The following is a 23,431-nucleotide window of genomic DNA, read 5'->3' on the forward strand; positions in this document are numbered from 1 at the left end:
TTCTCTCATCATTGAATGTCCCATCACCTCTTTGCCTCTGTACATTTCCTGGGCTACTTTATGCCTTCTGTCTTCTGCTTATCTCCTATAATTCTGTTTTATTTCCATCTCCAACCTGCCCTTCTTTCCACTAAACTTTCCCATTTTTCCTTGTTTACTTCCCCTCTCTTCCTACCTTTTAGTGTTTTTGGCTCATCTTGCATTTCCCTGGACCCTGCACACTCAGCAGAGTAAGTTTGAACCATAGGGTATTGGCAGTCGGTGCTGGCTGATCTCCAACAGTACCTAACTATCCGCGTTGCATGGCTCAGCTGAATGCATAAGTGTTGAGAGAGGGCAGCAGGAAGAAGCCTGAATGTGAGTAGTGAAAACAAAGAAAAGGGGCGAGGAAAGAGTGTAGTGGTGCCTGGTGCGCTAAAAGAGAGAATAATATGTATTATGTAGAGGAGGAGAGAGAATAATGCTAGAAAATGGAATATGAGACCTTCCAGGCTGAGGAAGAAAGAGCAGCAGCAGCACAGCATTGTGGGAGAGTGGTAGATTAATTGAGGAATGAGGAGAAATTGGCAGGCACTGAGGATAAGTACCCATAAAACAGTAGGGTAAGCGGTCAAGAAAAGCCACAGATGTAAAAAAACAAAGCTAGACCGGAGCCTTGGAAAGAAGATTTATTAGTTGATTATATACAGCCCGACTCTGGCCAAAGTTTCGCCTTTTTTTTTTTATTTTAAGGCTCAAAAAAGGTTTGGAGAAGTCCATTAACAGCTATTAATCAAGTTGACTTAGGGAATAGCCACTGCTAGTAATTGCATCAGTAGCATGGGATCTTCTTAGTGTTTGGGTAATTGCCAGGTTCTTGTGGCCTGGTGTTGGCCTCTGTTGGAAACAGGATGCTAGGCTTGATGGACCCTTGCTCTGACCCAGCATGGCAATTTCTTATCATCTTATCTTATTTTATCAGGGGCTCTTAATTCAAGCTAATTAAAGAGTGCATCTCCGGGCACCATATATAGTTATGGAATGTACTTTCTTGTTTAATCACTTGTGTAGATTAGTGGCTAGTCCTTCAAAATGCAGCCTTAAAATAAAAAAAGGTGAAACTTTGGCCAGAGTCGGGCCGTATATAATCAACTAATAAATCTTCTTTCCAAGGCTCTGATCTAACTGAGGATAAGTAGCCATACTAGGTGAGGGTACAGAAAAACAGGATAGGTGGAATGGGGAAAGGAAATGAGCAGCTGCAGAGGAGGAGTTGTGGAGAATTCAATGTTGGGGAACAGAAAGCAGCAGCAGCAGATTTAAAGGAGAGGTGAGAAACAGCAGGCACCAGTGAGATAAGAGCGAGTTAGTGGCATTAATTGAATGGAGATGAAGAGCAAGTGGCAGGAAAAGATGGAATGAGGAAAGGGCGCAACAGCAGAAGAGCAGTGACTATGAGGAGTATGGAGCAGGGGTAAGGTTGGATATGGTTAAGCAGCAGAGGGTGGATCTGAAGGTAAATCAAGATGCAGAAAACAGTGCATAATGATGAAAAGGAAGAGGACGAGCACCTACACCTTGGGAGAGGGGGGAAGGGCTGAAGAAGAGACTCGTGGGGCCAGATGGTGGGGAAGAGATAGAATTGTAAGTGAATAGAAAGGAGGAGAAAAAGAAGGCAACTGAAATGAGGGGCTGGGGAGGAAAGGAGACTGGTTATGGTGTTTTGAGATGGGAAAAGGAGTGGCAGGACTAAGGAAGGGGAGAAAGCAGTCAGGCCGATACAGTACAGTGCGCACATTTTACTTTCAGAAATTGGCGCCTACCCAAAGGTAGGCATTAATTTCTCTCGGCACAGGGAAAGTGTACAGAAAAGCAGTAAAAACTGCTTTTCTGTATACCCTCCGACTTAATATCATGGCACTATTAAATCGGAGGTCTCGAAAGTAAAAATAAAAAAATAAAATTTAAAATCAGCTCGCAGGTTGAAAACCGGATGCTCACTTTTGCCGGCGTCCAGTTTCCGAACCCATGGCTGTCAGCGGGTCCGAAAACTGACGCCGGCAAAATTGAGCGTCGGCTGTCAAACCCCCTGTCAAAAAGGAGGCGCTAGGGAGACACTAGTGTCCCTAGCGCCTCCTTTTACCGCGGGCCCTAATTAGCATAATTTTATTTACTGTATCACGCGCACATGACACTGGCCTAGGCGCTCGCCCGCTCTCCTGCGTTTCTTTCTGTATCGGCCTGAGTATTAGGTGTGGCAGCAGACAAGAGTAAGTACTGACACTATTACAAGCTGATGCAATAAAGTGCGCCCAGCCCAGCGCACAGCTTAAGTGGTTGGATGCGCGTCCATATCCCCTGATGTTATAAGGGATTAGTGTGTTCAAACCATATGTCCAAACAAGAGCTTAGTTAATCATGATCATCTCATTTAAATGCCATGTAGATGAGGCTATTAGCTATTACCCCACAATGCAAAAAATCCCCATGTGTCCGACGTGCACATTTTTACCTGTAAAATTTATGCCTACGCTGGAGCAGGCTTAAGTCTCCCTCATGTTAAGGGCTCAAGTTTAAAAAAAAAACAAACCAAAACGTATTTTTCTGTGGTTCCTCCTACTTAGTATCATCGTGACACTAAGTAGGAAGCACTACCGAAAGCAGCACCATGCCAAAAAAAAATTGAGGGGCACACAATATATACCCACATTCCCTGTATGTACCCAGATCAGTCCAGACGCCTGGGTTTTGCCTCCCGTCCAGCAGGTGGAGACAGAAGTTTTTCAAAACAACCCTGCCATATATAGCAAGGTGCCACCTATGGTCCCTCAGTCTTACTTTGTCTCCAGCAGGTGGCGGAGGTGCAAAATCCCATGGTCTCTGCTGATTACCTGATGATAATTAGTGCTTAGGGTAGTAGTGTTGGTATATTTCTGGGAGTCTGTGCGTTTAATTTATTTAAAAAAAAAAATAAATTTTTTTTTTGGTTAGAAGCTGAGGAAGGATGGCGGTTCTGTCAATCTTCCAGGAGGTTGCTAGGTCCTGAGGGGACCATCCCTCCTAGTTGAGACCGCTGCTTGTAAGGGTCGAGGACTCTGCCTTGGGTGATCAGCAGCGTCGGGGTGATATCGGGGAGCCCGGCTCACTCACCCCTACAGGAGCAGGCCCTGTTACAGAACCCGGGACAGCGATCGGGCAAGTCTTAAAAAAAAAAAAAATCTGTGTTACTTTTTGCTGCGCTGTCTCTCCGTTATTTCTCTATTCCTCAGCCATACTGCGCCTTTTTGCCGCGCCTTCTATTCGGTCTTCTATTTTGTATTCTATACTTTTCCCTGCCGCGGCAAGGATACCTCGGGGTTTGGCTTGCCGTGCCTGCAGCTCGGCGCATGCACGCCTTTCCAGGGAGGGCCTTTGTGTGTGTGGCTTGCTTGCCCGGAGGGGAAGGTCTCTTCGTTTTGCCCCAGGGAGATCGCCAGATGGTTCCTCGGTCCTCCACGAAGCTCCAGGCAGCCGGCCCGGCCCAGCTGATCCGTTCCTGCTGAGCGCGGGAACAGAGGCCATCTTGTATACCCTTCGGGCAGCCATGCGGGACGCGATGGGGGAGGGGTTTTCACCACCTTCCTTATCTCCACAGCAAATTCTCCCCAAGAGGGAGGTGCCTGCGACCCCTATTCTCCCTGCAATTGAGAGTGACCTCGAGGGGGCTGATTATACTTCTCCTGAGTCTGATTCCTCCTTTTCTTCGGAGTTTGTCCTGCTGATGCACAAGGCCTTTGAGAGAAAGGCTGGAAGGTATAGGGAAAAATTCTCTTCACAGGCTTCTCATAAAAAGCTGTGGAAGCGTGCAGACTCTGGGGAGGGGGCGGACCGTCCTAAGAGCAAGAGGCCCTTACGGGTCTGTACCTCCGGGGACGGATTCAGACTCCACGTCCCAGGATGAACCAGATCATCACCCAAACCCCTGGGGGGGGGGCGGGTTTGATGAGGATGCTAATCCACCGCAGGAGGGAGGCCGGGGAGTTCCGCTATGGTGGTCCACATTTTTAAAAGAGATGAGCTGAATCCGCTTATTCTGGCCATCCTCAGCGAGTTAGGCGTGGATGCCCCGCCGGCGGAGTTCTGGCTGGGGGCTATGGATCCTGTATTGCTAGGACTCAGAGGTCCATCAGTGTCCTTTCCTTTTCACTTCTCGGCAATGGATCTCCTCTTTCGTGAATGGGATACCCCGGATCTGGGGTTGAAGGTCAGTAAAGCAATGGACAAGCTATATCCTCTACTGGAGGAGGCATTGGAGCTGCTGAGAGTCCCGAAGGTGGATGCAGCGGTGTCTGCAGTAACCAAGAAGTCCACTATCCTAGTTACGAGAGCTACAGCTCTCAAGGACTTGCAGGACAAGAAAGTTGGAGCTACAGCTCAAGAAGGTGTTCGAGGTGTCAGCACTGGGAGTCCAGGCTGCGATCTGCAGTAATTTTGTGCTGCGTGCTCAACAGCTCCAGGCCAGCGCCGATCTCTCCGAGGAGGAGGCTCTTCAGGCGAACAGGCTGGAGGGGGTCATTGCTTATAGCGCGGATGCTCTCTACGATTTGCTGCGCACGTCAGCGAGATCCATGGTGTCCGCTGTCTCCGCACGAAGACTCCTCTGGCTCCGCAATTAGGCGGCTGATGTCTCGTCCAAGGCGCACCTTGGTTCATTACCTTTCAAAGGGAAGTTTTTGTTCGGCAAGGAGTTGGAAGACACTGATCTAATCGCTGGGGGAGAACAAGGTTCACAAACTGCTGGAGGACAGACCCAGGTCTCGTTTTCGTGGTTCAAGGAAACCCCGTCCGGCAAGGTCGTCCGGTTCCTCCTTTCGCCCAGGTTCCAACAGGCAGCAATCGTGGCCTCAGTCCTTTCGAGGCAGGCGCTTTGGCAGACCGGGCAACCCGCAACCGGCGGCGGGGGCTAAGGCCTTGCACTGAGATCCTGCCTGTCCATTCCTCCATTCCTGTGATCCATCAAGTACCAAACGTGGGGGCCAGACTATCGCTCTTTTTCGAGAATGGACCAAACTGACGTCGGACCAGTGGGTCCTCACAGTGATAAGTCAAGGTTACACTTTAGATTTTGTACAGCGCCCTCGGGACAAATTCCTGGTCTCTCCGTGCGCGTACCGAGAAAAGCTGGAGGCGGTACATGGCACACTCAGGCGCCTCTTGGACTTTGGGGCGATAACACCAGTCCCGCCTGCGGAACGATTCCGGGGCTGCTACTCCATTTACTTCATAGTCCCCAAGAAGGAAGGTACTTTCCGACCAATCTTAGATCTGAAAAGAGTCAACAGATGTCTTCGGGTACCTCGTTTCCGGATGGAGACCCTTCGGTCCATCATCGCCTCTGTACGGCAAGGAGAGTTCCTGGCTTCTCTGGATATCAGCCGGGTGCTTCAGCTCTTGAGTTCACTCGGTTGGGTGGTCAACCGTGCCAAGGGTCATCTTGTTCCCTCGCAGTCGCTGGAGCTCCTAGGAGGGCGGTTCGACATGGCGCAGGGGAGAGTCTTCCTCACCACGGAGCGGATAGTCAAGCTTCAGGGACAGGTGAGGGACTTGTTGTCAATGCGGCTGCCCAGGGTGAAAGATTACTTGAGAGTCTTGGGATCCATGACGTCCATTCTGGAATTAGTCCCCTGGGCCTTAACTCGTATGCATCCCTTACAATCAGCATTGCTGTCCCGCTGGAATCCAGTGTCGGAATAGTTCCACTTGCCGCTTCCGCTTACGGGCTCCATGAGAGCCAGCCTCAACTGGTGGCTTGTCTCGGCACACCTGGAGAGTGGAGTTCCCCTGGTAATGCCCGACTGGACGGTTGTCATCACGGATGCCAGTCTCTTCGGATGGGGAGTGGTTTGTCTGGGAAAGTCGGTGCAGGGACAGTGGTCCAGAGATCAATCTCAGTAGTCAATCAACCGCTTGGAGAGCAGGGCAGTGGCTCTGGCATTGCAGGCCTTCCTCCCGCTCCTTCAGGGGAAGTCGGTCAGAGTCTTGTCAGACAATGCGACTACAGTGGCCTACATCAATCGCCAAGGAGGAACCAAGAGTCGCCTGGTGGCGACGGAAGTGCAACAGTTGATGCACTGGGCAGAACAGCATCTCGTCAGCATTGCGGCTTCTCACATTGCAGGCATGGACAACATACAGGCGGACTTCCTCAGTCGTCACCATCTCGACCCTGGAGAGTGGAAATTGGCCTATGAGGCCTTCCAGCTCATCTGCGAGCGATGGGGCACGCCATGCATGGATCTGATGGCCACATTTCAGAATGCCAAAGCTCCACGGTTCTACAGTCTGTGCAGAGAGACAGGGACCGAGGGGGTCGATGCCCTGGTTCTTCCCTGGCCGGCAAACATCTTACTGTACGTGTTTCCTCCTTGGCCGCTGATCGGCAAAGTGATCAGGCGAATTGAGCTCCATCCAGTAGAAGTGATTGTGGTAGCCCCAGAATGGCCGAAGTGTCCTTGGTTTGCGGACCTGCTCAATCTCTCCACCATGGCTCCCCTGCAGTTTCGGGAGTCCGCAGCTCTTCTTCATCAAGGCCCCGTCTGTTTGGAAGAGGCAGATCGCTTTTGTTTTGCGGCCTGGCTTTTGAGAGGCAACGGTTAAAAAAGTTATTCGGATGCGGTGGTGGCCACATTATTGCGGTCACGAAAACGGTCTACTTCTCTAGCTTATGTCAGGGTCTGGAAGGTCTTTGAGGATTGGTGTTCGGCTCGCGCAGTAGATCCTACGCGGGCGTTGGTTTCTGACATTCTCGGTTTTCTGCAAGCAGGGCTTTCTAAGGGTCTCTCCTGTAGTTCTCTCCGTGTTCGGGTTACGACACTCGGTTGTCTCAGAGGTTAGGTCCAGGGGGTAGCGTTGGCATTACACTCGAATGTGGCTCGTTTTTTACGTGGGGCAAAGCACTTGTGCCCTCCACTTCGCCATCCATGTCCTTCCTGGAACCTTAATTTGGTGCTTTCCTCCTTGTGTGCACCACCTTTTGAGCCTATAAAGCGGTCGACTTTAAAGGATCTCACGCTGAAAGTGGTATTCTTGGTGGCAATTTCTTCGGCGTGCCGGGTGTCCGAATTGCAGGCGTTATCGTGCCGGGAACCTTTCTTGCGGATTTCTAATTCAGGGGTCTCATTGCGAACGGTCCCATCTTTTCTTCCAAAGGTGGTGTCGTCTTTTCACTTGAATCAGTCCATCGAACTTCCCTCATTCGCTGATGTGGATCGATTGGCGCCAGTAGCCAAGGACTTACGGAAACTGGATGTCCGCAGGGCTCTGCTTTGATATCTAGAAGTAACAAATCCTTTCCGGGTCTCCGATCATCTCTTTGTCTTATGGAATGGTCCACATAAAGGGGGGATGGCCTCCAAGACTACAATAGCTCGTTGGCTGAAGGAAGCCATCGGTTCCGTGTACTTACTGCGTGGGAAGACGGTACCGGTGGGGCTTCGCGCTCATTCTACACGGTCACAGGCTGTTTCTTGGGCGGAATGTCACCGTCTCGCCCCAGGAAATTTGCAGGGCTTCTACTTGGAAATCTTTGCACACTTTTGTAAGGCATTACAGATTGGATGTGCGAGCTTCGGATGCTGGGGGATTTGGAGAAGGAGTGCTCCGTGTGGGCCTCTCCGGCTCCCACCCTCAGTAAAGTTGGCTCTGGTACATCCCAGGTGTCTGGACTGATCCGGGTATGTACAGAGAAAGGAAAATTAGTTTCTTACCAGATAATTTTCGTTCATGTAGTACCACGAATCAGTCCAGAGCCCCACCCTCTTCGGTGTATATTGAAGTAACGGAGAGTCCGCTCGGATCCTGTTAGTTTTTCTTTCTGACTGTTTCTGCTACAGTATCGCTTGTTCTATTGGTTCTGCTCGTTCTGTTCCCGTTTGGGGTTTCCTGAGCATTGTTATTGTTATGTATATGGGTTGGTTTTGTTCCATGCTGCTTTGACATTAAGACTGAGGGACCATGGGTGGCACCTCACTATATATGGCAGGGTTGTTTTGAAAAACATCTCTGTCTCCACCTGCTGGAGGGGAGGCAAAACCCAGGTGTCTGGACTGATCCATGGTACTACAGGAAGGAAAATTATCAGGTAAGAAACTAATTTTCCTATATACAAGCTCTGTGCTATGTAGATTGTGTGTGCATATTGTGCAGGTAAAATAGCTGCTGCGGGAAAAAAACGGACGCTTGTAAATTGAGCGTCTGTTTTCCTAACCCACGCACAGCCATGTCTCCTGGGCACCTGATGCCAGGGATGCGCTAGGGACTTACAATTTATCCCTAGCTTGTTCTTTTTAGTTCATTTACATATTGTATCGGGCACCCAGGAGAGGTACTTAACATGGAATAGACTTAGTTTTTGGGTAATTGCCAGGTTCTTATGGCCTGGATTGGCCACTGTTGGAAACAGGATGCTGGGCTTGATGGACTCTTGGTCTGACCCAGTTTGGCATGTTCTTATGTTCTTATGTGATTGTGCGAGCGCGTTAAAAAAAAAAAACGTGCCCAGTTTGGATGCCCGTTTTTAGCGCGTCCATATTGCATTGGCCTGCTAGAGAGGAAAAAGAGAAAAAGTGGTGCTGGAAGAGCAGAAGTAAACAGCGGTACTGGTTGGAGAACAAAATGGCAGCTCTGGGTGTGGAGAAGAGAGGGTGACATGAGGAGGGTGGGGTAAAATGATAGCAGTACAGGTAGCAAGAGGAAAGAGAGAGTAGTGGCATTTGGTAGGGGAATGGAATGGAGGGTATAGAGAAGCTTCAAGCATAGGGATAGGTTGGATGGTCATAGTAAAAAGTGTGCAGACATGGTGGAGGTGTGTGCCGGAGAAGAAACAGCAGAGGTGTGGTATTCTGGCTGCAGGGGTTTTAAGGTAAGGGATGGAGTGTAGCACCTAAGAGGTGGAATGGAAGGGGTGAGGATGATGCCGATAGGGATCTAGAGGTGCAGAAGTTAGAATTGGATGATGAAGTGGAGTGCTGTAGCAGGAGTGTGGATGAGTGAGTGTTGAAAGATGTGTCGTTTAGGTTAGTAATTAGCAGGCTGTGTGGAGGAGGTGTACAGAAAAGCAGCAATGATTGTGATATAGAGGTGTGGTGGGGGGGGGATGTAAGATAATATGAATTGGAATTTCTTCCTTGTCTGCTTAAAGCTTATTGCTTCTTCACTCTGCTTCTAAGTGTTGAAGGACCATCATGCATAGGACAGCCAGCTGTTTTCAGTGTTAGCCTGCTATGGTTTCTCTTCACCAGCCCATGTTATAATCGCTGGTCCTTTTAGTCATTTCATATTTTTTGAAAATTTTATTTTTTGCAAATAAAACATGTCTGTATACTTAGATTAATGTGACTTATCTTTCATTCCTTCCCCAGCGTGGTTCTGTGTTTCAAAACTCTTTCCGCAGCAGGGGGATTTTCACATAGATCATCCATCTTTCTATGGATAGTGTCTCTACAAAAAAAAGGAAGAGCACAGCATTTCAAATGTATACTGTGACAAGTGAGCCATCTGATACTCCTAGATTATGCTCCTCATTGCCTTCATGAGTTAACCCTGCATCCACCACTTGTGTATACCTTTAAATCAATGTATATCACGTCATCTCTGGTTGAACACTTACATCTCAACCTCTAAATCCCAAACTGTTCTCTCTCATTTAATCGTGATTCCCTCTCATTGGTTGTCCATGATGATTGCATCTGCTCAATGACAGTCCACCTTAAAACATCAAACCTATGGCCCTTCTCACAATGTTGTACCATTGGTGCAGTGAATTTCTGAGTCCTTATGCAGCTCCAGTGTTTTGTAAAGTTATTCTAACAGCTCTTTTATTGCAGCCCGCATCTGTCATGGATCAAGGGCTAATTATAACACACAATACCCAAGCTGCTGGACAGTCTGTATATCCAGGAAGCTTCACTCTGTCTCCTGACTGCAGTTGCTACCAAACGTCTCCTAGCATTGTCTATGCAGAATGGAAGCCTCCTCCGCATGGATGACTTTGCTGTGTGCGCGCATCTGTAGGGTTTTTTTTTTATTGGTAATAGCACTCTCATTGTTTGTTCTTTAATGTTTAGTCCTTAAGTAGGCAAAACAGGGCTAGTCCCTAAATCATTCATGCCAGTGTTTGTGTATAATTTCAGCCACCACTGTTGCTTGATCAGAGTGCCACTATATACATATCTGCCACTGTGCCACTTGTGACCAATTATATGTTAAGAATAAAAACCTATTAGCAAAAAGTGCTCTCTTATAAGCTGTTTTAATCACTGATACTGGATATCCCTGCTCTTAAGATCTCCTCGCTAACATCTGTGTTTGCACTTTAAATTCTTTCACTTCTGACCAAAGCCATCACGTTCTCAATAATTGACCACTAGACTTATATAGAGACATCAAAGATGAACGGTTTCAAATTTAATAGATTATTATGATCAATAGACTTATGGTAAATCGATATATACAATCTACCATTATCCTTAAGTACCTTGATCAGCGCGAGCTCTAGAGTTTGTGCTGCCCTGTGCGAACAAGTACTGCGCTGTGTTTCTTTTAACACTGAATTCCCTGTATGTACCAGGATCAGTCCAGACGGTGGGTTATGTCCCCCGTCCAGCAGATGGAGTCAGAACAGAGCTCGAGGGTACCGCCTCCTATACCAGCTCACCCTCTGCTGGAGCTCAGTATCTTTCTGACTCCAGCAGATGTGAGTTGGGGAATCAGTGCTTCCCCAGAGTGACAGGTTTTGAGTTTTTATTTTCACTCCTTTGAGTCTATTCTGTCATTTCTTTTGGTGCTAACAATTTGGATCAAGTTATTTAAAAAAAAAAAAAAAAAGTAAAAAGGAAATCTTTCCTGTCAGTAATTTTGAGGAGGAGTGCTTTGTTTTCTCTGTTCTGTCTCCTCCTGCAGCTTGTTTTACTTACGCTTGGGGTAAGTGTGCTTTATTTCCATTTCAGCTGTTTCTTTTCTCGGCGGTGGCCGGGACAACAGGTTTCTGCATACCTCCTCCGATGGTCCCTGCGGCCCGGCGAATTTTACCTCGGGCCTGGGCGCGCCGGCAGCGGTCTTCCCGCCGGCGCCTAAGGACCAGTCGGGCGGGTTGTGTCGGCCCTCAGGCCCCCCCGCGCTGGTTTTTCATTTCGGCCCCCCCCCCCCCCCCCGAGGCTACACCGCGGCGGCGTTTCTTTCTTTATGCCGCGCTGGTCTCGTTGCGAGACCTGCGGCGAGGCGGGGTCTCGTTTCTCCAACGAGGGAGTCTGTCCGCGCTGCCTCCCCGACGGGGAAGGCGTTGCACACGGCTCGGATTCGCGCCCAGCGCCCCCCTCTCCGCAGCCAGGGAAGCGCGGGCCGGCCACGTTCTCGGCAATGGCGGGAACGGCGGCCATTTTAGAAGAGGAGTTCAGCGCGAACCACTCTCCAGATGAGAAGGACGCAGTTCGGGGAGCCCCCCGCCTGCACCGGGGCCCCGAGGAGGGCCTGTCTGCCCGGATTCCACAAGGGGATCCTGCTGCTGCGCCTTCGCCCGGTCTGCCGTTTTTTTCACCGGACTTCATCCTGAAGATGCACACGGCCTATTTACAAGGCCTGGCGGATCCGGGGGGTGCTCCCGCGGGACCTCCTGCGCCCAAGATCGCCAAGCTCGCGGTCCCCGCCCCCGGGTCCCTGGTTCCACCTGGGACGGCCACAGGAAGCGCAGCTTTGCCATCCCAGTCGCTTGCGGTGGGAGCGGCTTTCCCTTCGGGCCCTGACCCCTCGGACCCTCCGGATCCTGCGCATTCGGAGGGGCAGGCCGAAGGCAACGATCCGCGAGCCCTGCGCATTTTCCACAAGGAAGAATTGGAGGACTTACTACAACGGACCTTGCAAGAGCTCGATCTGGACCCTCCGCCGGATCCCCCGGCACCTGTGGCCCCAGCGGTTGCGACGTGCTCCAAAAAAGGGACCCGGTTCTGGCGGCCCTCAGGCCTAGGGCTAAGGCTTTTCCCGTTCCATGAGTCGTTTCTCTTCAGCTCCTCACCGGGGAATGGGACGTCCCGGAGGCATCTTTGAAGGTCGCCCGGGCCATAGAGAAATTGTACCCGCTGCCGGAGGATTTCCTGGATCTCGTCCGGTTCCCAAAGGTGGACTCGGCGGTGACTAAGCGGACTACGATCCCAGTTACTGGCGGAACGGCCCTATGGGACACGCAAGACCGCAAGTTGGAGACGTTCCTCAAGAAGGTTTTTGAGGTTTCCGCCTTAGGGATGCGCGCCGTCATGTGCACTTCTTTGACCCAGAGGGCCAGTCTTCTCTGGGTCCAGCAGCTCCTAACGTCGCAGCAGTTGCCGCCGGATGAAGCCGCTCAGGCCGACAGCCTGGAATCTGCCATCGCTTACGGGGCGGATGCTCTGTATGACCTCTTTCGCGTCCTGGCCCGGTCCATGGTGTCTGTGGTGGCGGCTCGTAGACTCCTGTGGCTCCGGAATTGGTCTGCGGACACCTCCTCCAAGTCGAGCCTGGGGTCCCTTCCATTTCGGGGGAAATTCCTCTTCGGAAATGACCTGGATCAGATCATCAAGTCTCTGGGGGAAAACTCGGTGCATCGTCTACCCGAGGATCGGCAGAGACTTTACCGAGCTTTTGCTTCCACCAGAACCAGGGCTCGGGCGCAGAGGCGCTACAGATCGTACCGGCAGCCAAGTTCTCGCACAGCTTCGAGTAGACCGCAGCCGTGGTCGCGCTCCTTTCGAGGGCGAAGGCCCTCGAGGGAGGGCTCGGGGCAGGGGAACCCCCCGCCAAATCTGCTCAATGATGCCAGACCGGCCCACTCCTCCTGCCCGCCCATTGGAGGCCGACTCACACAATTCGTAGAGGAGTGGGCAAAGGTTACTTCAGACCAGTGGGTCCTGGACACCATCCAATACGGTTACGCCTTGGCGTTTGTCCGCCCCCCTCGGGACAGGTTTCTCTTCTCTCCTTGCGGCTCCGACCTCAAGAGGGTGGCGGTTCAACAGACACTAGACCGGCTGCAGGCCATAGAGGCTATCGTTCCCGTTCCCTTCGGCGAGGTGGGCTCGGGCCATTATTCCATCTACTTCGTGGTGCCCAAGAAGGACGGTTCGTTCCGGCCCATACTGGATTTGAAGGAGGTGAACCGCTCTCTGCGGGTCAACCGGTTCCGCATGGAAAAGCTGCGATCCGTGATTGCCGCAGTTCATCAGGGCGAGTTCCTGGCTTCCCTGGATCTGACGGAGGCGTACCTGCACATCCCGATACGTCCGGACCACAGGCGTTACCTATGCTTCAAGATTCTCGGTCAACACTTTCAGTTCCGGGCCCTACCCTTCGGACTCGCAACGGCTCCGCGAACGTTCACCAAGATCATGGTGGTAGTGGCGGCGGCCCTTCGGAAGGAGGGTATACTAGTGCATCCTTACCTGGACGACTGGCTGGTGCGGGCAAAGTCTTTCTCGCATGGTCAGGACTCGGTGGCCAGGGTCTTGGAGGTGCTTCGCTCCCTGGGCTGGATGGTGAACCTCCCCAAGAGTTTCCTCGTTCCATCTCAACGCTTGGATTTCCTGGGAGCAACCTTCGACACGCAACTGGGCATGGTGTTCCTGCGTCCGGACAAGGCTATCTCCCTGAGGGAACACATCCATCGTTTTGCGGCCTTGTCGGACCCTACAGCGTGGAATTATCTTCAGCTTCTGGGAGTGATGGCTTCCACCATCGACATGGTGCCCTGGGCGTTTGCACACCTACGGCCACTGCAGGCGTCCCTGCTATCTCGCTGGAAACCTGTGTCGCAGGAGTATCAGGTAGTTCTGCCCCTCCCTCAGTCGGCTCGGGACAGTCTGAACTGGTGGTGGTTCCGGCTCATCTGGCCCGCGGCGTCTCGCTCGAAGTCCCCTCCTGGGTGGTAGTGACAATCGACGCCAGCCTCGTGGGTTGGGGCGCCGTCTGCGGCAGAAGCGCCACACAGGGGATGTGGTCCCCGGAGGAGGCAAGGTGGCCAATCAATCGTCTGGAGACCAGGGCGGTACGTTTGGCGCTTCAGCGTTTCCTCCCCCTGGTTCGGGACAGGGAGGTACGAATTCTCTTGGACAACGCGACGACAGTGGCTTACATCAATCGTCAAGGCGGGACGCGGAGCGAGCAGGTCTCCGCGGAAACCACGCTCCTGATGGCATGGGCGGAACTCCATCTTGTACGTCTCACAGCCTCCCACATCGCCGGGGTAGACAACATTCAGGCGGATTACCTGAGTCGTCAGCGGTTGGACCCCGGCGAATGGTCTCTCTCCGCCGAGGCGATGGACCTCCTGGTTCAACGCTGGGGACCGCCACGGTTGGACTTGATGGCTACAGCCCTCAACGCTAAGGCCCCGTGCTTCTTCAGTCGCAGAAGGGAGCGCGGCGCGGAGGGGGTGGATGTTCTAGTATTACCGTGGCCGACAGGTCAGCTCCTCTGTGTTTCCTCCCTGGCCATTGGTGGGCAAGATCCTCCAAAGAATCGAAAACCACTGCGGTCCCGTAATCCTGGTGGCCCCGGAATGGCCATGGCGGCCTTGGTTCGCGGATCTACTCCACATGGCGGTGGACGGCCCGGTCCGTCTGAGTCATCTTCCCCGGCTCCTGCATCAGGGTCCGGTATTTTTCGAGCAGGCGGCACTCTTTTGTCTTGCAGCCTGGCTTTTGAATGGCGCCGACTCCGCCGCCGAGGCTATCCGGAGGCGGTGATTTCAACGATGCTCAGGGCTCGTAAGCCCTCGACCTCTGTTGCCTACGGGCGAGTGTGGAAGGTCTTCGAGTCCTGGTGTGTTGGTCATGGGACCCACCCGACGGAAGCAAAGGTTCCCCTAATTCTTCAGTTTTTGCAAGACGGATTGGATAAGGGCCTGGCATACAATTCTCTCCGAGTACAAGTGGCGGCCCTGAATGCCCTAGTACAGACAGAGGTTTCTCTACCTCTCCAAGCGGATATCGCTTTTTTCCTGAAGGGGGTTAAGCATCTTCGGCCTCCGGTTCGAGATCCCTGCCCGTCGTGGAGCCTTAACCTAGTTCTCCGGGCCCTGACGGGCGCTCCTTTCGAGCCACTGCAGGAGGCTTCCCTCAAGGACCTCACTATGAAGACTGTTTTCCTGGTGGCGATTTCTTCGGCTCGTCGCATCTCGGAGCTACAGGCGCTTTCCTGCAGGGAACCGTACCTCCGCCTTTCTGATGCGGGGGTTTCTCTACGTACCGTACCATCCTTCCTTCCGAAGGTGGTTTCTCCCTTCCACTTGAATCAGATGGTGGAACTTCCGGCGTTCTCTCCAGGGGAAGAGAGGTCCCTTCGTCATTTGGACGTCAAACGGGCTCTGCTCCGTTACCTGGAGGCTACCAATGAGTTCCGGGTTTCCGATCACCTGTTTGTGCTCTGGTCGGGACCTAAGAAGGGCTCCGCCGCATCGAAGACAACGATTGCCCGCTGGATCAAGGCTGCCATCTCGGCGTCTTATATCGGGGCTGGTCGTGCTCCGCCTACAGGCGTCAGAGCTCATTCTACACGCTCGCAAGCCGCGTCTTGGGCGGAGTCTCGGTCCGTCTCGCCACTGGAAATCTGCCGGGCAGCGACATGGAAGTCGTTGCATACCTTTGCTTGGCATTATCGGTTACACCTGCCGCTTTCAGCCCCTGGGCTTTTTGGCGATCAGGTTCTCCGAGCAGGGCTCTCAGGGGCCCACCCGGTTTAGGGAAGCTTGGGTACATCCCACCGTCTGGACTGATCCTGGTACGTACAGGGAAAAGAAAATTATTCCTTACCTGCTAATTTTCGTTCCTGTAGTACCATGGATCAGTCCAGACGCCCACCACTCTGGGATACTGTGCCCCTGCTCGGATGTATGTGCGTGTTTCTGTCTCTCTTTCTTTCTCTCTGGTTCTCTATCAGAGTTGTACAGCTCCTCACAAGTTGACGGGGGCGACCTCGTTCTGGGTCTTGCCTATTAATTGTTCTTGATGTTGGTTTACGTCAGGGTTTTTGATCCAAATTGTTTTGTTCTTGCTCTTTTGGGCTTTGTTATTCATGATACTGAGCTCCAGCAGAGGGTGAGCTGGTATAGGAGGCGGTACCCTCGAGCTCTGTTCTGACTCCATCTGCTGGACGGGGGACATAACCCACCGTCTGGACTGATCCATGGTACTACAGGAACGAAAATTAGCAGGTAAGGAATAATTTTCTTTTTTTGCTGTTTCCCAATAGGACTTGGGACAGGGCACAAGTCTGACAGTTTCTATTTCCCTGGTGAATAAAGCCCTGCTCCTTCTGCTGGTACAAACTTTCAAAATTAACACATCCTCTGAATGTAACTTAATCCATCTGCAGATCCAAAATGTCTAAACTGAGCAGGAGTGATCTCTAGGTGCCCCTGCTCCCCCCTACTGATACATAAAAATGGCACTGGCTGCACCCTGGAACCAGCACCATTTTGTTGTACAGAAAAAGTTGCATTGCTGTGGTGCCACAGAAAACCTGCACGTAAGGGACACTTGGAACCCATATAGTATTTGGCCTATTGTTATGTGTGTTCGATGTAAATTTGGCCCTTGACAACATTGAGTAACCTGAATGACAATAATGATATAATAAACTTCCCATACCAAATCAGAATTAACTGCCAGCACTCAAACTGAAACAACCCTACCCCTGCAAATATTACACCAGGACATAAAACACCCTCTATTAGGAAAACATCAAACCAGGCTGCTGTAAATTCCTACATAGAAACTACACTTAACAGAATACACATATAGAACACCCTCACCCTCACCAAATACAGAATAAAAAGACCATAATGTATAAATAGAAACATGTAGACAGAAACTGGACTGGAAACTGCAATGGAAAAATAGAAATCTTATTAGTTGTAAATTATCAAGCGACATCAAGAAATATAAATCAATCATTACAAATACGTATAAAAAGTTTTAAAATGTTTCCAAATGGCAAATTATTTCAGAACTAGTGAAAAGTGCCCAGTATTGCTTGGGTTGTCTAGTCTGTAACAGGCTCTATGTGTGTGCCTGTGTATGTGTTTGCTGGGCCTGCCTATGTGAGAGTGTGTATGTACATGTGGGAGCTTATGCACACTGCTAAACATGCTCGCAATCACTTTTGCATCCTTGCACAAGCTTGTGTGTGCTTCTGCGCATTTGCATGTGCTGCATACTTCTGTGAGCCTATGTGTGCCTAAGTCTGTTTGCCAAAGTGTGTGGGAGCGTGAGAGACGAGGCTTCGCAGAGAGAGCATATTAGCATTGCTCAGGTTGTCTGCTCAATAATAGTCTGTGTGTGTGGGCATGTGTCTGTATAGATGTCTGTGCCTATGTGTGTTTGTGACACTGCTTTGCAGAGCATATTGATTTGCACATTGCACCTCCCAATGGGCAGAGCACCATCTGGTGGCCACAGACACATGATAGTGTGATTTGCTCAAGCTTTCTAGAGAGAGAGAGAGAGAGAGAGAGCTAGCAGATATATCAGCCACCTAAAAATTAAAACTAATAAGGACAGAAAAATCCTCTGCTCTCCATATCTGAAAACTTTTCATTCTAATCACCCTGAGCATGTCATGGATTAGTGGGGATGGCACAAATTTTCTTCTCACATATCCCGAGCAGGCTTCCACACCTACCCAAGACAGGCTTCGTCTCTTATACAGGCTTCTCTTACTCCTCTATTACTACTGCTACCTGTGCCCTGTTTGTTGCGGGAAGGAGGGCAGGAGTTACTCCACAGCTTTAGGAGCCCAATCTGCGACGACTCCTCATGTGCTGGCTCTGTGATATTCAAAACTCGCATGGCTAGCATTTCCTGTATGTTCATCTTGTGCATCACAAAATGTGCATAGAGGAAATACCCCACGAATTTTGAAAACCACAGGGCTGACATGAGGAGGAGTTGCCGAATGGGCTCCTTCTTTTGATCCCGGCACAGTATATGGACTTCTGCTGCCAGTATGAGGTCTACCAGTGGCTCCACAGACATCTTACTTTTTAAGTCAGCAGTAGGAGGTATTCCACTGGCAGCCATATGGGCCTTTTTCATCTTCCACAACCAGTGGGCTAGGGTTGATTGGCAGCTGTATGGGCCTCTTCCTTTTGTGGTGGGGCCGCTTGGCAATAGTGATCAAATTTGAATTAATCACTGGAAGGGGGACAGTAAGTAAATCCACGACTCAACTAAAATTTCAAAAGAGAAGCTTTGATAAAATGAGAAAAATAAATAGAAAAAACTGAAAGGTGCAGCTACAAAAGTAAAAAGTGTGCAACAGGCGTGCACATTGTTAAAAAACAAAAAAAAATACCATCCTAGAAGAACAGTCCATATGTATTCCATGCATTAAGAAAGGTGGAAGGAAGGCAGAACAATTACCAGCATGGTTAAAAGGTGAGGTGAAAGAGGCTGTTTTAGTCAAAAAGATCTTCATTCAAAAATTGGAGGAAGGACCCATTAGAAGAAAATAGGATAAAGCATAAGCATTGGCAAGTTAAATGTCAGACATTGATAAGACAGGCTAAGAGAGAATTTGAAAAGAAGTTGGCCATAGATCAAAATTGAGATGAAGGCAGCAGTCCAGCAGCAAGAGGGGCGCTTCCCAGTCTTTTGCATAGTGTCACATGTATGATTTTTTTACCCACCGGTGAGAAGTTGTACATTTGCATGCGATGCAAAGAGCTCCTGGCTCTCAGAGAACAAGTCCGATCTCTGGAGGCTAGAGTGGCAGACCTGGAGGAGCTGAGGCAGACAGAGAGGTATATAGATGAGACCTTCAGGGACATAGTAGCCAAGTCCCAACTTCAGACTGGCAGCCTTGGTGCTGCTTTGGAGGAAGAAGGTCTCATGATTGGAGAGCATCAACCAGGTGCAGCAGGAAAGGATCCTGTAGCAAGGACCTGCTCTCCAGGTGATGCATTGTCCTTTCGCACTGAGGATATCTCCCCAAGGCATACTGCCCAGGAGGGAAAGGTTAGGTCGGCCGTCATAGTTGGTGATTCGATTATTAGGAATGTACATAGCTGGGTGGCTGGTGGGGGTGAGGATCGCCTGGTAACATGCCTACCTGGTGCGAAGGTGGCGGACCTCACGCATCACCTAGATAGGATTTTAGACAGTACTGGGGAGGAGCCGGCTGTCGTGGTACATGTGGGCACCAAAGACATAGGAAAATGTGGGAGGGAGGTTCTGGAAGCCAAATTTAGGCTCTTAGGTAGAAAGCTTAAATCCAGAACCTCCAGGGTAGCATTCTCTGAGATGCTCCCTGTTCCACACGCAGGTCACCAGAGGCAGGCAGAGCTGCTGAGTCTCAATGCGTGGATGAGACGATGGTGCAAGGAAGAGGGATTCAGTTTTGTTAGGAACTGGGGAACCTTTTGGAGAAGGGGGAGTCTCTTCCGAAGGGATGGGCTCCACCTTAACCAGGGTGGAACCAGACTGCTGGCGCTAACCTTTAAAAAGGAGATAGAGCAGCTTTTAAACTAGAACAAAGGGGACAGTCGCTCAGCAGTACATGGTTCGGAGAGAAGTATCTTCAAAGGATACTAAAATTGCATTAGAATTAGGGCATCCCGACAGTGAGGTTCCAATAATAAGAAAAGTAGTCCAAGTGCCTGTAACTAAAAACTCACCTGAGCTAAAAAAATTCTAACATCCCTATCAATTAAAAAGCAGAATGAAAATACAAACAAAAAAAAAACTTTGAATGTTTGTATGCTAATGCCAGAAATCTAAGAAGTAAGATGGGAGAACTAGAATGTATAGCAGTGAATGATGACCTAGACTTAATTGGCATCTCAGAGACATGGTAGAAGGAGGACAACCAATGGGACAGTGGTATACCGGGGTACAAATTATATCGCAATGACAGAGAGGAGCACCCGGGAGATGGTGAGGCGCTTTATGTCCGGGATGGCATAGAGTCCAACAGGATAAACTTCCAGCATGAAACTAAATGCAAAATTGAATCTTTATGGGTAGAAATCCCTTGTGTGTCGGGGAAGACTATAGTGATAGGAGTCTACTACCGTCCACCTGGTCAAGATGGTGAGACGGACAGTGAAATGCTAAGAGAAATTAGGGAAGCTAACCAAATTGGTAGTGCAGTAATAATGATAGCTCTGATTAGCATCTATTTAATAAGAACAGGTCCACCGCTAAACATTGTGTTCTAAATCAAGTCCAAACGGTGGTACATTTTACATCAATGTATTCTATTAACGTTTGTTTCCACATCAGGGTATTTGCACCGGCCCCGCCCATTAGCGTGATTGACAAGAGTCTAGCGCGGTTTTTAAATCGATTCTTATCATCATATTGCTCCCGCAGTGCTTGCACACAGCCTTAGCGGCATTTATTTAGTAAGTTAAGCTTCATCACAACCATCTTTTTCATACAATTATACGCAAATTTGTTTTTGAATTCAATAGTACCATACCCGATCAGCCACTCGAATTGCATCACTTGACTTTAGTGTGCACATCAGATGTTAGAATGTCGCTATACAGAATGTAAAGGGGATCTTTTACATAATTATTTTTTACATTCACAGTAATATAAGAATCTTGCATGATACAGCACTTTTCTTGATATAGGATGTGGTTTACATAGGAATAATTTATATGTACATTGAAAGTGGTCAGTGATCTGGTTGATTCCTTGTTAATTATTTTGAATAAGTAGGATATTTTCTATGGCTTATTTGTATTTGTTTTACAACCCGCGATTATTTCAGCATCCGCGTACTTGTGAGCTCCTCCCCAACGTTGTGATTGACATGAGTTTTGGCGCGTTTTTGAACCGCATTTAAATGGCTGCACCGCTCTCTCAGTGTTCTTAGAAAGTCCTTGTTGCATCAGAACGGAGACCACTCGCTATTGTTTCAGCACTAATGTAAGTCCTATTAGTTTAAAAATCACTGCGCTACAATTTTTAATTAAGAATTTCTTTTGGGAAGATTTCATAGTAAGTAGTTTTTGGACTATTGGCATGTTTACTGTAATACTGAAATATAAGTCCCCCAGCTCTGGTGGTAGTGAATTATTCCACTACGCACTTTATTTAGTTTATGTCCTTGTGGATAATGGTCTGTTTTACATAGTGTTTAATATATACATTTTTTGTTTCATTTAGTATACATATAATAATGTGCATGGCATATTATATACATGACTGTTTTGACTAAATTATAAGTTTCTTCTAGTATGTGGTTCATAAGATCCTGTATATATGATGATTCTTCGCTTTCATTAATTCAGGCTCTATTTATCGTTTGTGTTTAGAGTCACTATTTGTTTATTGATTTACAGATCACCAGAAAAAATATATTTGGTGTATTTATGACAAGACAGTTCTTTGCTATATACAGAGAGACTCATTGCCTACAGGTATAAACTTGGTTTTAATATTACACTTGGATTTTATTGTGACCCACTCTTTACATTGTGCTCATGTGGCTTATCTGTGGTTTGTAATTTGTGTATTTGTTTTTATCAGTGGTACCTTAATTTTAAGTATGTATTTGTCTGATTTGTTTTTAATGTTTTTAATTTATTTATGTATGTCTTACTGTGTGATTTTTTATTGAAATTATGTATTTATTGTTTCTAGCCCCTGAGGCAGCCCCAGTTGGGGGCGAAACTCGGACTGAGTCGGGCATTGGTATGATTTTATTAATTTACGTCTCCATCCTAATAAAGCAGGCCCTTGTAGGGACATAAGGCCTGGACGGATAGGCACAGCGTTTGAGGTCGGGAACATGTGCTGATATTAGCTGGAGCATAGGAGGCAGTTGGAGCTGCTGCAAGGATTTCAATTGCTTTTATTTATCTTGTCATTCACAGGGAAAATCTGGAAACCCAAGCAAAGGCAGATTTTCAAAAACACTAGCATTTCCATCAACTCTGGTACCAGCCTTGAGCGATGAGGGCTCATGATATCCTGTCATTGAAAATACTGGGCACACTGGTTGGTGGACATGACAGATATCGCTGAGCCACTTTGGCTAGGTGTGGCAGACAGTCGACTTGTGTGTGCCCAATAGGCCAGTGGATCTGTCTGCATGTTCTCTATGGGCTCTTGGAGATACCATGTCACTGACATTTGTGCTGGTGTCTCCTTTGCTTGGGTGGGCTGAGAGTCCTTCTTGCCAGCTGCTTTTACTCTAGCCCGTTCCACAAAAGATGAATTTTTAGGGGCAACATGGCTTTGGTGTACTGAAGTGGAGGAGGAAGTACTAGCTGTCGCTGACAGAGTGCTGCTCCTGCTTGGGCTTGCACTACTTTCTGAAGTGCCCGCTGTTTCCTCCTCTGCTTCATGCCTAATCTGACTCTGCCTATGGCGCTCCTGTTCACGGACGATTCCTAACAGCAGCTCCTTCACAAATGTGAGACAATTGGACTGTAGGGCGAGTTTCCCTTTCACACGGCGAGCACGTATCTGCGGTCTTTTGTGAAAGGTCATAATCTCTCTTGCACCTGCTTCTGAACAAGTCCAGACAATGCAGCACCTCTGCTGTCATTCCCTCTTCCTGTTTAAAGCCCTCCAAATTTTCCTCCAGAAAATTAACTATAGGGATGATATCAGCCGAGGTGGCATTTCTGAAACTCAGCTCCTCTGTGAAATCCTTGAAGGGCTGCAGGATTTTTACCAGCTGCCTCATAACTAACAAATCATGATGCCCTAGGGGACTCTGCACACCTATGTCCATTTATTTATTTATTTTTAATGTTTATATACCAATGTTCCTGTATAGGATACATATCGCACCGGTTTACATGAAACTGAACTGTCGCCAAAGGGCAGATACAATGAAACATGAGTTACAATGAACATGCGGAAACAAAGGACATGTGGAACATTAGGAATACACTATAGTATAACAATATAATAATACTTAGACATAAAATTGTAAAAATAAAGTAATAATAATAACAGTAACAATAGCAACAAAGGGCTATGCCTAATGGAGCTTCTAAATAATCTTTAGGAAGATGCCATTGCGACGGGAAAGGAGGGGTGACTGATGGATAACAGGAGCGAAACTAACTTAGCAAATGGGCAGCAAGTTCATGAAGGGGTGTCTGCTGCTCCACTAGCCTCTGCAGCATCATATAGGTGGAATTCCACCGGGTGACAATGAGATGCTTGTGAGGCATGCTCAAATCAGTCTGTTTTTCACGGAGAACCTGCTCCGCCTTCACACTTCTGTGGAAGTGTGCTGCTATGTTCCTGCACTTTATTAACGTATGCAGGTATTCATTCTTTTGGTGATTGGACTCCAACCCAAGAGATGACTTCACTACCAGGTGCAGAGTGTGTGTGCAAAACATTGGATGTTCTGAAAGTGCCCATCAGATATTGCCTTTAACATGTTTGTACCATTGTCTGTGATAAAGAACCCTGACTGA

At 49.0% G+C, this 23,431-nt stretch overlaps 1 protein-coding gene and 1 long non-coding RNA gene across 4 annotated transcripts in view; both read left to right on the plus strand.

Annotated features, from left to right (window-relative positions):
* LOC115078798 (zinc finger protein 501-like) overlaps positions 1 to 10,461 on the plus strand; it is a 71,438-nt gene extending 60,977 nt beyond the window's left edge. For 2 of the 3 annotated variants that reach the window (XM_029581831.1, XM_029581832.1), the window contains exon 8: positions 9,378 to 10,263. In XM_029581831.1, coding sequence (XP_029437691.1) covers positions 9,378 to 9,501 — 124 coding nt within the window. In that variant the 3' untranslated portion in view covers positions 9,502 to 10,263. Of the gene's footprint in view, positions 1 to 9,377 lie in introns of all 3 variants that reach the window. The other variant, XM_029581833.1, reaches the window with a different exon arrangement.
* A 9,581-nt stretch (positions 10,462 to 20,042) lies between these two features.
* LOC115078693 lies at positions 20,043 to 21,836 on the plus strand. Its single transcript, XR_003853134.1, has 3 exons — positions 20,043 to 20,915; positions 21,332 to 21,409; positions 21,633 to 21,836. It is a non-coding gene; the product is annotated as an uncharacterized LOC115078693 (long non-coding RNA).
* Positions 21,837 to 23,431: the final 1,595 nt, after the last annotated feature.

This window comes from Rhinatrema bivittatum, chromosome 16, assembly GCF_901001135.1.
Source record: "Rhinatrema bivittatum chromosome 16, aRhiBiv1.1, whole genome shotgun sequence".
Lineage (NCBI taxonomy): Eukaryota > Metazoa > Chordata > Amphibia > Gymnophiona > Rhinatrematidae > Rhinatrema > Rhinatrema bivittatum.